This window comes from Bos grunniens, chromosome 1, assembly GCF_055505025.1.
Source record: "Bos grunniens cultivar Pamir isolate PY7600 chromosome 1, Bosgru_T2T1.0, whole genome shotgun sequence".
Taxonomy (NCBI): Eukaryota; Metazoa; Chordata; class Mammalia; order Artiodactyla; family Bovidae; genus Bos; species Bos grunniens.
Window position 1 is genome coordinate 89,507,570 of NC_141165.1, and position 13,596 is coordinate 89,521,165.

Genomic DNA, 13,596 nt, shown 5'->3' on the forward strand with positions numbered 1-13,596 from the left:
CCCAGGCATTGCAAGCCCCGGGGAGGTGCCGCCCGCAAGGACACCTCTCCGTCCCGCCTCGTCCGCAACTCCGGTCCTTGTCGAGCTCGACGCGAGCCAGGAGTCCGGACGTCCCTCTGCGCGCGGCTCAGCAGCTCCAGCAGTCCCCGCTGCCCCAGCTCGGAGCCAACTCCCTCTCGGACCTGGGGCTCCCGACGCGGATTTTCAGCCACTTCTCACCTCGGGGCTGTGCCTGCCTCCCTTTCGCTCTCCCGCTGCCCTCCTTCTCCCCTCAGGACGGGGGTGCCAAGATGCCCCGCTACTGCCCAGGGCCCCGGGCCGCCCCCGACGTGTGACCCCAGCCTGGTCCCCCTGCTCGGCCGTCCACCTTCCCCTTGGAGACCCCCGGCCCGGCCTCCGGGGGAGGAGGAAGAAGACGACGAGGCCGAGGGGGGGATGTCCAGCTCCAAAAGCGTGAGCCCCCCGGGCTACGCGGCGCAGACAGCGGCGGCGCCGGCGTCCCGGGGAGGCCCGGAACACCGCTCCGCGTGGGGAGAGGCCGACTCCCGCGCCAATGGCTACCCCCAAGCCCCCGGGGGTTCGGCCCGCGGCTCCACCAAGAGACCTGGGGGGGCGGTGACCCCGCAGCAGCAACAGCGCCTGGCCAGCCGCTGGCGCAGCGACGACGAAGACGATCCTCCGCTGAGTGGCGATGACCCCCTGGCCGGGGGCTTCGGCTTCAGCTTCCGTTCCAAGTCGGCCTGGCAGGAGCGCGGCGGCGACGACTGCGGTCGCGGCAGCCGGCGGCAGCGGCGGGGCGCGGCCGGCGGGGGCAGCACCCGGGCGCCCCCTGCGGGCAGCGGCGGCGGTTCGGCGGCTGCGGCCGCCGCAGCGGGCGGGACGGAGGTGCGCCCCCGTTCGGTGGAGCTAGGCCTGGAGGAGCGGCGTGGCAAGGGCCGCGCGGCCGACGATCTGGAGGCCGGCGCCGTCGAGGAAGACGAAGGGTCCGGGGATGGGGGCAGCTCGGCAGGCTCGGGCGCGGGGCCTGGCGCGGTGCTGTCGCTGGGCGCCTGCTGCCTGGCACTGCTGCAGATATTCCGCTCTAAGAAGTTCCCATCGGACAAGCTGGAGCGGCTGTACCAGCGCTACTTCTTCCGTCTGAACCAGAGCAGCCTCACAATGCTCATGGCTGTGCTGGTGCTCGTGTGCCTAGTCATGTTGGCCTTCCACGCGGCACGGCCCCCGCTGCAGCTGCCCTACCTGGCCGTCCTAGCGGCCGCCGTGGGTGTGATCCTCGTTATGGCCGTGCTCTGCAACCGCGCCGCCTTCCACCAGGACCACATGGGCCTGGCCTGCTACGCGCTTATCGCCGTGGTGCTGGCCGTCCAGGTGGTGGGCCTGTTGCTGCCCCAGCCGCGCAGTGCCTCCGAGGGCATCTGGTGGACTGTGTTTTTCATCTATACGATCTACACGCTCCTGCCCGTGCGCATGCGGGCTGCGGTACTCAGCGGGGTGCTCCTGTCCGCCCTCCACCTGGCCATCGCCCTGCGCACCAACGCCCAGGATCAGTTCCTGCTCAAGCAGGTAGGGGCCCACCTGGGCACAGGGACTGTATAGTAGGGTGTGCAGGCCTTGGCCTGACTCCAAAGAGAGGCAAGCCACCTTCACCCTTTAAACTGGTGAGAAGATCCAGAGAGACATGGCTCTGTCAGCTGTGTGGTGTCTTCTAGCCTCTGACCCCGCACTCTGAGCCCCAGCATCTTCCTTTACAAAAAGGGTGCTCTTCTATGTAATCTTCCCGCTGATAGACACACTAAACCCTATCCATTATTGTAGGGATGCTAATGAGGAAGGAGGGTTGGAGGAGAAAATTATTTGGAGAGGTCCCCTTCTCTTCCTATGCTTCTGTCCCTGTATATATGGCCCCTGACCAAAGTGACTGGACCCTCTAATCCCTCTCCAACCTCTCCCTGGGGAGAGCCACTGATAGTTTGTAGTGAGTCCTGGATGTAGTGAGTCAGTTGAGTCCTGGATGGAGGATTGATGAGGGGAAACCCTAGGAACTCCTTGCCTAGTCTTAGGGAGGAGAAACGGTAACCCTGCCAGTTGCCTGAGACTGGGGGTTTGAAAGCTGGAAATATACCTGAAATTGAGGGAAGACTGACAAATGTGTTTCCTTTGTGAAAGTGCCCACAAGCCAAAGAGCTGCCTTCAGCAAAAGTGGGAAGCAACCTTTTGGGTGGACAGTCCTCTCCTGGCCTGAGCAGAAAGCTAGTGTCCTATGTCAGGACCCCTCCATGTGGGTGCTCCTGGTTATTAGTTGTGGTGGGGGCTTTTTATCACTTCTGGGATGAGTTAGGTGAGCCTCCAATGATGGGATAAGGAGGAAATAAAACTTCTGTCTGGTTAACTGGTGGTTCTTCTGAAGACTTATGAGAGGAAGGCGTGCTTGCCATGGTGACCTTGATGAGATTGGCTCTTCTGACAAGCACACTTTCTCCCCTTAGCAGTGCCCTTGTCCGTGGCGCCATTCGCCTCTTCCACTGGCCCCTGCTCAGCCTACTTGGTTGTGCTGCAGCTTGGCTGTGAGAGTCAAATGGGCCCTTGCTGCAGTCTAGTCTCTTGACTGTAGATCCTACTGCACCCCCTACCTCTCTCTGGGCATCTGCTTCCTCTACAGAACTTCTTAACTAACTGAATTCCAGGCATGGCCTCCCCACTTTTAGTGCCTTTTCTCGGACTTCAATCCTATTGAGGACTGTGTGTTTCTTCAGGGGCTGTCCTGTACCCCCTGGCTTTCTCAAAATAGTCCCAGTGTGGGCTTCATGGCGCTGGACTCCAGGTATACCCTCAAGGCACTCTGTGACTGGGAAGGAGGGGATCTGCAGCCCCTCCGTGCCCTAGGTTCCTTGTCTAGCAAATGAGAGGATAATGCATGACCCTTCCAGTTCTACCCCCTCTGTGCCAAGCCTCACCTCTGCAAGGAGCCCTCCTTCCATTCCAGCCATGTCAGCCTCTCCCTCTTCTGCATGGCCAACAACAGAGTCAGAGCCACAGGGTGGGGCACTTACTTATTCCTGAGTGCCCCTGGTTTTACTCCCCATCCAATGTAAGCCCCTTGGATGCAGAATTCTTGAGGTGTATGTGTTTTTCCTTACCATCTCTGCCTTATCTAGCACTGTGTTGAATATATAGGGATTTCATAATTGCTTAACTGGTTGTATTCCAATGAGTGAAGTAATTGGGGTTGTTGATGCTAAAGAAGTTTTTCTGATCTGGGATCAGAAGGAAAAAAAATCTTTAGAGATCATCTTTAAACTTAAGAGAAAAACCTATTGAGAGCTGGTTTGAAAAAAAGTTAACTGCTATTGTTAGTGCTTATAAAGGCTCCAAATGTTTTGAGCTGGGGACACAAGCTGGCATATGAGTTTTTTATCTTTGAGGGTTGTTCCTGGCTTGAATGGGAGGCAGGTTGCTTGGGTGGGTATGGCTTTTCTGCAGAAAGACAGGCATGGCATGCACATGGAGCAGCAGAAGTTTCCAGGATCATTCAGAGTGTTTACTGAAACCAGAGTTGGGACTCAGGGCCTGATTACAGCCCTAGACAATCCGAGGTGAGTGATTTCAGGAGACTGGAGTCAGGTCCCAGGATGGCAGCGCTGGACCTGGGGTGTTCCATCTCCATCTTAGCATGAAGGTGCCACTGCGGCGGCAGAGCCAGCTGACTGACTTCCCATCTAGTTCCTCAGCCCAGTCTCTCTCCCTTCTTTCCCCAGCTGCACACCTCCCAACTCATGCTTCTTTTATCCAGTTGTGGTCTTCAGACCTTCCCCTGTCTGTAGGCTCTTGCATACATTTGCACTTCTCATGACCTGCTGTGCTGAGTATAGCAGAACTTGTTAGAAATGGTCCATGATAATCAGAATGCAAGCATTCTTTGTAGTTGACTTAAGACAAAACTGTATCTTTTTTTGGTTTGTATTTCATTTGCCTTTCTAATTATGATATAAACTTTGTGTTTCTTGAGCAAATCTTATTGGATGGTGGGAAATATTAGTGAGACAATCAAGCATTACCCTCTGCCTCAGGTTACCCCAGAGTAGCAGGTATTGGAGAATGGCCTCCATTAGATGCCTTATTCTTATCTTTGATGAAGATACACATCCAGGTAAATGGGCCAGCAATGTGTGGTTTTTAATACTGGGGCTTTGGGAATCTGCCTCCATGACCTTGGACACAGAGTAGGCTCTCAGGAATCTGTTGGCATTTTTTCACTTCTCATGAGAGACTGGTCCCCTTGCCAGCTGCCCCACAGCTCAGACCTTCAACATCAGTATCTGATCTCGGTATTTTATTCTTTCCCTGTCCCTCTTCTGTCTTGGGCTCTGCCCTTTGCTTCAGTTAGAAGGGAGAAACATCTAGTATCTTATCTGATGCCTCCTGATGGTTTTTACTCAAGAGGAAACTGAGAGGCAAGGTGGGGCAGCCCTTGGCATCCCCCAAGGTGGGGGATGATGTTTCTTCCTTTTGCTGTATCCCCTGCTCCAGCTCTTCTCCTGGTATTCACCCCCCCACCCCGCTCTTTTTCTCTCACTTCCTTTCACTTTCCTCCTCCTCCAGTCCCCTGTTGCTCTCCTCTCCTCTGCCTGCCTGCTTTTCTGCTTCCCCATCTCTTACTCCCTGTTTTGCAGCCTCTCAGGCTCGCCTTCTGTGCTCGTCTCACTGTCGTCTCCTTGGTGGGATACAGTAGGAGCGTCATGGGTTGTTTTTTTTTTTTCCTTCTTTGCCTGTTAGAAGTCCCTCTGCTACACCCATACCATAAATAACACTCAAGCATCTGCCAAACACATTCCTCACTTGTGTTAATAGGCTGCAATGATGCCGGAGCCTGTTGCCATGGCAACCTCATTTTTGTTTGACTGTATCCCACTCTGCTACATAAAGCCTCTGCATGCACTCACACACAAACAAGTATGCTCACACAACTATTACATATGCTTAGCTATTAGAGATTATTTTGGAGAAAACATCTTTGGGTCTTATGGGGATGGACAGTCATTTGGCAAAGGAGATGAGTGTCTCTGCTTGTCCAGTGTTACTCTCGGAGGTGATAATGGATGGAAGAGTGCTTTGAAAAGTAGAGAGTCCTGTTCAGATGTGGGATATTATTAGTCTGCAGCAGCATTAAACCCACCTGATACAGTTTTTGAAAAGAAGATTCTGACCCTGTATGGGTCCCTGTGAGCCTGGGAGAGCTGTCAGAGGTTGCCCTTGTGGTGTGGGCTGACCCATCCCTACCCAGCCTGTCTTCAGCTCCTTCCTTGCTTCCCTCGGTCCCTTTTGAAGAAACTCAGTGATTTTCTGCATTTCCTCCTCTGTGCCTGTTTGAACCCACAACTGTCACCAGTTGTTCCAGTGATCAGAATGGCAGTTGCGCTATGTGAGTGATGTTCTGTGACCATGAGCACATGTGAGTGTCCATACTTGGGCTGGATGGGGGTGGGGAAGCAGACCAAGAAATGACTACTGTGGCTGAAGGGTGGGTGTCTGTCTGTCATGTGGGCAGGCTCTAGTATGTATGTGCATGTGCGTGAACATGTGTGTGCATGTGTGTGTGTTTGTGTGTGTGTATCTGTTGTGTGTGCTGGCCTGGGTTATGGAGGTGGGCTGAGGGAAGCCTTTGTGTTGACTTTGAAAGGAAATCATCACAGCTCTGTCCTGTTTATTCTTTGTTCGTGGCTGACTTCCTGTGGCTGTTTGCATTTCTGATTCTGGGCCTTGATCGACCTTCTCACCTTGACCTCTGGCTCCCCAGGGAAGTACCCTGGATGCACATGCCCCTACTTTCCAAAATGAACCTGGGGGCTAGACTTGAGCGGTCAGTTCCCCTGCCCCCATGGAGTCTCGCCCTTCCCTTTCAAAAGCCCGAGCTGCCCACTCACTCAGCCATCCGGTAAGCCCTGTGGTGAGCCGCCACCTCGCTCAGGAACTTGGCCCAGAGGCCTGTGTGGTGGTGGGTCACCGTGTCTGCCCTGTGTGCCCTGCTGGCTGCCGCTGCCTCCCTGCTTGCTGGATGGTGTGGAGAAGGCCACACACTTTCAACATGACACCAGGGGTCATCTACCACCAGTTACTTTCCCCATCACCCACTTTTCTGGACAGGAGAAATCTGGCCGTGGTGAACCCCAGCAGCAACAGTAGGCTGGGGTTGGGGGGGTGGCTCTGAGTCTGTAGCCAGGGAGGGTCTGCTTGTTTTGCCTCAGTGCTAATTGTATTTGCTAATTGTTTTGATTATGTGGCCTCCTTATCTCTGCGATGGGGAGGGGGTGCTTGGAGGGAGGCACAAGCCTCAGGGTGGGGGTCCAGCAAGGCTTCTAGGTAGGAGGTCATCTAGGCACATCCAGATAGGGGTGTCTCGATGCCTGTGGGGAGGACTTCAGGAGTGGCAGAGGCCTGGCCAGGGAGCAGAATGGTCAGCTGCTGTGCTTTGGGAATGTTGACAGTTAATAATTCTATCTAAGTTTTAATCTGGAGCAAGAGCATGAGGTCTGTGTGCTGTGGAGCACAGAACCGTGTGTTCGTGTCTGTCTATAAAGAGGACACCAACGATGCATTAAACCCCAGCACCAAAACCTGCCCAGCCTCACAGAAGAGTTTTGAAAATCAGTGTAAAAGGCCTGGACAGAAGCTGTCCTGTGCAGACAGGCCCTGGCCACAGTTACTCTGTCAGAGGGTGTAGGGCTGTGGAGCACCCATTCGGGCCCAGCCAGGGGAGGGGTGTGTGTTGGGGGAGGGAGGTGAGAGCCTCTCTGCGAGTGTACGGCCTCTTGCCGGATGACTTTCAGTCATGGCGGCCTGCTTGGCACCTCTGTTAACTTTATTTATCTTGTGGTAGATCTGGCCAATGGCCATTTACTTCCCAGGAGCATCCTCTGTGTTGGGAATGGAAACAGTTTTCTCTTGGAGTCCCATATGACTGTGGCCCAGAAATTCTTTGGGTGCAGTTACATAAGTTACACTTGAGCATATCTTTCTTTCCTCCATGCCTATCAGGTGGGGGGAGCTTGCTAGTGGAGGGCAGTCAGTATTGATTTTCTCTCCCAAATGCAAAACTCCATGAAGATAATTGGAAAGCTCTACTCCCCCCACTCCCCTCCCACCCACCTCTTTTCTCCAGGTAACATTCAAATCCAGGACAGGGAAGAACTCTTTTTCAACATCATGAACAAAATCTGGGAGTTTCTAGTTAACAGACCATGAGCTTCATGGGAAGCAGCATTTTGGTCTAGCTGTTGGAAAAGGCCAGTAGGGTCAGGCTTGTGGGCATATCCAGTTGATAGGAAGACTGAGGCCCCATCTGAGATTCTATGTTTGATTCTAGAATTTAGAGGAGGGTACTAGTTTGGTCAGGGGATTGGAAACCTTGACTTCTAAGAGAATACTTGAAAGAGTGGGAGATGTTTAGCTGGGAGGTGAGAAAGCAGAAACACGGGCAAAGTGTTATTTATTGCTGGGATCCCTGTTATCAGATGTTAGAAGAGGGACTAAACTTATTTTTGGTTGCTCCCAAAGGCAGAGTTGGGGTAAATGGGTAGAAATAGTAGACAGATTTCAGCTCCAGGTGTGTGCGTGCTGAATTTTCAGTCGTGTGTGATTCTTTGGGACCCTTTTGACTGTAGCCCGCCAGACTCCTGTCCATGACATTCTCCAGGCAAGAATACTGGAGTGGGTTACCATTTCCTTATCCAGGTAGAAGATACTTTCCAGCCTCTGGGGTTGTAGCCATTACACCAAAAGCCCCCTGGGGTAGCCAGCTGTGTCAGTGGAGGTATTCAAGGGGAGACTGGACTGAGGAAACGGAAGACTCTGCTTCTGAAGGTCTGGGGTGGGTCCCAGGAAGGGATCTATATTTTTTGCCAGCTTGGATCTAGTTTTCAAAGCTCTCTAGCTGATCTTGATGACCAACTCTTAGGTTTGGGATCATTGGCCAAGATAACCATTCAGTTCACATCCAACCCTTGAATTTTATGGTTTCATGTCTTGCTACAGCATGAATGCCTGCTGAGTCTTTTGGGATGTCTGTCGTCATGCCTAACTTGGTCTCTGTTTAAAAGTCACAAAATCACTGCAGACTTGCAGGCCCCTTAGGAGATGTCCCAGTGGGGCTGGTGAGTATATTGGTTGTAGGATGCGGAGGGGAAGGTGACTGGTAGTGGTGAGAGGGGGTGGGAAAGATTGCCTGTACCTCCCATCCTGCCTCCCAGCCATTCCCATCCCCCTACTCTTGATTGAGGCAAAGCAATCTTTGGCTCAGTATTGGTGGTGGTAGTGGTGGTGAGGGTGGTCAGCAGAGAGACAGACCTTAGTTTGAGTCCTGGTTTACTCATTCATTTGGTAAGTGAATATGGAAAACACTGAGGATACCCCAGGTCCAGAAGGGGTGGTACAGAATGTGGAAAGTGAGATCAGGGGTAGGCAAGAGGTCAGGAACTAGGAGATGGTTTGAAGGAGGAACAGTACGATGTCAGGCAAGGAAGAGGAGATTGGAGCTGTGAGTGTGGGGAGGGGAAGAGCTTGGAAGTGGGGGCAGGGATGCTGTCTGGAACAATGGGATATAGTCACAAGAAGAGGGGGGTAAACAAGCAAACACTGGGAAACAGTAGTGGCTTTATTCTTTGGGCCTGCCTCATGTGTCAGCCTGGACAGTCTTCCCCCCACCTCATATACATACACACACTTCTTGCTCTGGGAGGGTTATCGGCTCTTGCTTCTGGGCTTTGAGGCTTCTTGATCTCACATTGGGTGGCCTCCTCTTCCGTCTCCTTAGGGGCTTCCTGGGGGTTGTCTCACAGGTTGCCATAGTCCCACTTGGCTCTTGGAAGGGGTCCTGAGGGACCTCGGTACATGACACGTAGTAGGTGTTCAGTGAGGGTTTGAATGAATGAATGAACGGGTGGTGGGGTGGGTGGACGGCTGCACGCACACTCTCGGCTGTTCTGAAGTGCTAGACCAACACCTCCACAGAAGGAAGCGATGCGGCTCGGCTTGGAGCCTATTTTGGTGGATTGTTATCCTAAACTCCGAGCAGGGCTTCCAGAGTACCTCCTGCTGCAATTTAGAACGTGTGTCTTCTTGGAAACAGAGAGCTGTTGCCTGGCAGTGCCGGTACTATATCCCTTCACAGATTTGAAAACCATTATTAAGTCATTCTTTCAGCCTTCTCCCCATTCATTCAGACAACAACCATTTATTAGGTGCCTACTGTGTACCAGGCGCGTGCTAGGCCACGAGGGTCCAGAGATGACTCAGCCCGGGCCCCAGCACTTAGCATTGCCTTTAGCCCAGACGCTCCCACTAACTGTCCTTTGGAGGGATGTTGCTGAATGTTTCACGTACACACATTCAGTCCTGTGTCAGGTAAGTTTAAGAAATACTGGCTTGATCAGAATTCTTTATTGTAGAACTTTAAAGCTTTTCATATGTTAATATGCCATAGAATTTGCCAAGAAGGGGTTTTTGCATGAAGCCATTATCAGACATATTTGACCCCAGAGCCAGTTTTTGAAGGAGCATAGCAGAGGCATTAGTGTCTGTTGGAACTCACGTTGGGACACCCTGCTTCAGGGGCTGGGAGGATCTCAGCATCCAGCCCCCTGCCTCAGGGATAGGCCTAGGCAAGGTCATCTAGATATGGGCATTTGTTTGTTTGGGGGCTCTTCTACTTCAAAAAGGAGACAGAGCAGCCTGCATTAAAAGTCTCATTCTCTGTTTGCATCCAAAATTCTTTATAAAGTAAAATGATGGGACTGGAAGGGACCAGGGAGATGCCTCCTTTATCTAGTTTCGGTTTCCTTTAAGGGTTTTCTGTTGTCATTAGACATGGAGCCTGTTGGGCTCTGTATTGTGACCTTTGGTGCGGGGGCGGGTCCATTCGCTGAGGGCCTGGCTGCCTACGAGAAAGTGGTGATGGGCTGTTCAGAGCATCCTGGGTCCAAACAGAGTTCCCCAGTTTGCTTTGTTTCCTACCATCTAAAAGGAGGAAGACTTTATAGAATGTCGATTAAAAACAATGAGTATATATTGAGATTTTATTGCGAGCTTGGCACTAAGCTAATCCCTTACATATATGACTTTACTTATTATCAATCCTGAGAGAAAGACATTCTTACCCCTATTTCAGGGCTGCAGAATATAGGATAAGAGAAGGTAAGTAACTTTCCCAAGGTCACTCAGTGAGCAAGCACAGCAGATGGTTCGGCGCCTGCTCATATTCCCTGGGCATGTACCTTTCACTCTTGCCAGCCAGACTGCCAGCTGTCAGCACCTGAGGGCTTTCTCTGGCCCTGAGCCTCTCTGCTTGCTTGTGGGGCAGGTCAGAAGTGCTGGGGAGGGAGTGCCCATCCCCAGAGCAGCTCTCAACCAGTGACTGTTGGGCGCTAGTGGATAGATACCCTAGCTCCCTTGACCCTGGTGTGGGGGGAGTGTAACGGAGACAAGCCTTCTTGTTAGCCCCCAGGCCTACAGGATACAGCTCTGGTTGTCCACAGTGGTACAGGCTGGAAAACTATTTTTCTTTTTTTCCTTCCTTCTTTATTTTCTCCCTCCTTCCCTTCCTTCCTCCCTCCTCGATCTTCCTTCCATCTTTCCGTTCTCTTTGTCTTCTTCCCCTGTTTTTTTTTTTTTCTCATTTCTCCATTCTCTAATATTTTCTGGGGTCACCTCCCAGGCAAACCACTTCTTTCAAATCCTTGTCTGAGGATCCTTTTCTAGGAAAAATCCAAATTGAGAGTAGAGAAACTGAGATTCTAATCCGGTTTGACTTGAACACTAGGGAGTGGAGTGATCACTTTACTGGGGCAAAAATGTATCAGGTACAGGGACTTCTTTGGTTGTTCAGTGGCTAAGATTCTGTGCTCCCAATGCAGGGTACCTGGGTTCGATCTCTGGTCAGGGAGCTAGATCCCACATGCCACAACTAAGAGTTTGCATGCCACAGCTTGAAAAAAAACAACAATGATTCCACATGCTACAACTAAGACCCATTGCAGCCAACTAAATAGATAAATATTTTTAAAAATGCATCAAGGACAGAACTCTGTGGCAAACTCAGAACCCTGGCCCCTCCCTCCTATCTGATGATATATGTTTCTCACCAGAACGGTTGTTTCTGGACTAGTGGGATGATGTGAAAAAATGTATTTTTTGTCTTGTGTTATATATATATAATTTGTTTTGAATTTCTGCTTCTTAAAAATGTATGGCTTTCTGTCCCCTAGACAATGTCTCGAATATCAGCCAAAAGACTCAACTACTTTGACCTTTGATTAGCATTTTGTAGATGACAAAGGACTTTACCTTGCGTAATCTTACTTGCTTCTCACTACTGCCCTGAGGAGGTGATGAGTTAAGGAGGCGCAGACACTGGCTTTGGGGCCCAGGAGAACGCCCTGGCTGGGTGATCCTGAGTTGCCTTACTCTCGCTCAGTCCATTCCCTCTCTAAACTGAGGATAAGTTCCTGACTGACAGACTCTGTTGTTGAGTGCCCAGACAAGGTAATGCATATGTGAGCTCTCATAATTACAGACCTGTGCTGCTGATATTGTGTTGAAGAGGAGGAAGTAGGGGTTGAGAGAGGTTGAGTGACCTCATTCAGGTCACACAGCCAGTTAGTTAGCTTAGGAGCTGCTGCACAAATACAGATCCCTGACTCCAAATCCAGTGCTCTTTGCACGTATGAACCCAGCCTGAGTCCACCCCGTCGTACTTAAAGAGGCTATAGAAGGCATAGCTGCTCTCAAGCAGTTGTCTTGGGTGGTTGTGGAACACATGGTTTCTCATTTGTGACACCTCCTTCCCATGGGGTGTCTGGCTCAGATAGGCATTAAATCATTTGTCACTTCCGGAGCCTGCAGCGATGCTGTGAGAGGGGACAGCGTGAAAGTGTTTAGAGGACAACTGGGATCAGATGTTTACCTGTGAAGGGCCCCTGAGTGAGCTTCAGGATGGGTCAGGAGGGATGCAGACCTGAAGAGGGGTCAGACACAATGCCGGGTAGCTTAGGTCTGGGTGTAAGGCTCCCTCATATCCAGGCTTCTGGTGGCATGGGTGGAACAGAGGCAGGAAGGGAGGAGGCAGCTGGGTACACATCAGCATCACTTCTCGGAGGTCACATCTGGGGTTTTTCTGTAGAGTCGCATCTAGTGGATAGAGCAGTTTAGCGTTTACTCTAGGATGTCTTTAGAGCCCAGCTCACCCAAACCACCATCATCCTAACAAGTACCCCAAATATCCTGCTTCAAAGCCACTTCTGTTGTTTGTCACTCTTCTCAAGAAAAATAAAGGAAAATGTAACTCCTGCCCAAGTGCCATTCTTTTGCTAAGTGGATTTTCAAGATTTTATTTTCACATTTTCTTTTGGGGATGAGTGTGGTGATTTGGGCTTCCCTGGTGGCTCAGATGGTAAAGAATCTGCTGGCAGTGTGGGAGACCTGGATTAGATCCCTGGGTTGGGAAGATCCTCTGGAGAAGGGAACGACCCACTCCAGTATTCTTGCCTGGAGAATTCCATGAGTCCCACTCTTTTTTGACTCCATGGACTGTAGCCCACCAGGCTCCTTTGCCTATGGGATTTCCCAGGCAATACTGGAGTGGTTGCCGTTTTCCTTTGCTGTTTGTTTATTCACTTAACAGGCCCAAGCCCCGAGTCTTCCTCTGGCCAAGTCCCTTTTCTTGTAACCATTTCACCACACTGCCTGAGAGGGACCTGGCTATCGTTTGACGGGCTCCCAAAGGGTAGCAACTGCTCAGAAGCACCTTGGTCCTGACAGCTGAGTGGAGGCAGCCAAGGGAGAGTGATGGTCACTGAATCCTGGGTGAGCAGGGTAGGCTTGTACCCCTCCCTGCCAAGGAAGGAGCCCTGCCTTTGCAACATCTGACACTCAGCATTTAACATCAGAGTCACTCTGAAACACCCTCTTCTTTTCCTCTGGAGCACTCATACTGGTTTATAATTTTATTTCAGTAGGTTTATCTATCTGTCTTTCAACTTGTCAGTCAGCTCTTTGAGGACAGGGGCCTCATCTGTTTTAATACTCAGATATTTACTGAATGTTCCTGACTCTCTGACCCCCGCTGCCCAGCACTGTGGGAAGCAGGTGGTTCCCATTTGCATGTTCCATAGGGAATGCTGACTCTTGACAGCCAGGGCTCCCTCCCTTGACCAAGGTGAGCTTGTGCCCTGCTGGCACGGGGCTCTGAGCCTGGGGGTGTGATCTTAGGAAACACTGCTTTCCATCTTTGCCCTCCTTCTTGTGGGTTCCCTGCTGGTCTGTCTGGTAATGTCAGGAAGGTCCCCTGTTGTCTGCGTTTGCTTCTCCCTCTCATCTTTGGTCCCCTTTCTTCTTCTTCTTTTTTCTGGTATCCTTTTTCCTCCTCCTGAGTCCTCCCACTTCCCTCTTTCCAGCTGTAAGATGTGGGAAAACCTGAGAGACTCGCCAGGAGGCAAGCTCAACTGTAAGGACTGTAAATATGAGCATGGCTAACTACACAAATTCCAAACAGTATTCTTCATGCTGTTCCAAGCAACCCCATGAAAGAGCAGCTCTCACAGTGTGTTA

General features: G+C 51.5%; 1 protein-coding gene across 1 annotated transcript in view; it reads left to right on the forward strand.

The window, feature by feature from the left end:
* Positions 1-6: 6 nt before the first annotated feature.
* ADCY5 (adenylate cyclase 5) overlaps positions 7-13,596 on the forward strand; it is a 158,784-nt gene continuing 145,194 nt past the window's right edge. Inside the window, exon 1 of the mRNA XM_086402834.1 lies at positions 7-1,563. Coding sequence (XP_086258960.1) covers positions 436-1,563 — 1,128 coding nt within the window. The 5' untranslated portion in view covers positions 7-435. The remainder of the gene's footprint in view (positions 1,564-13,596) is intronic.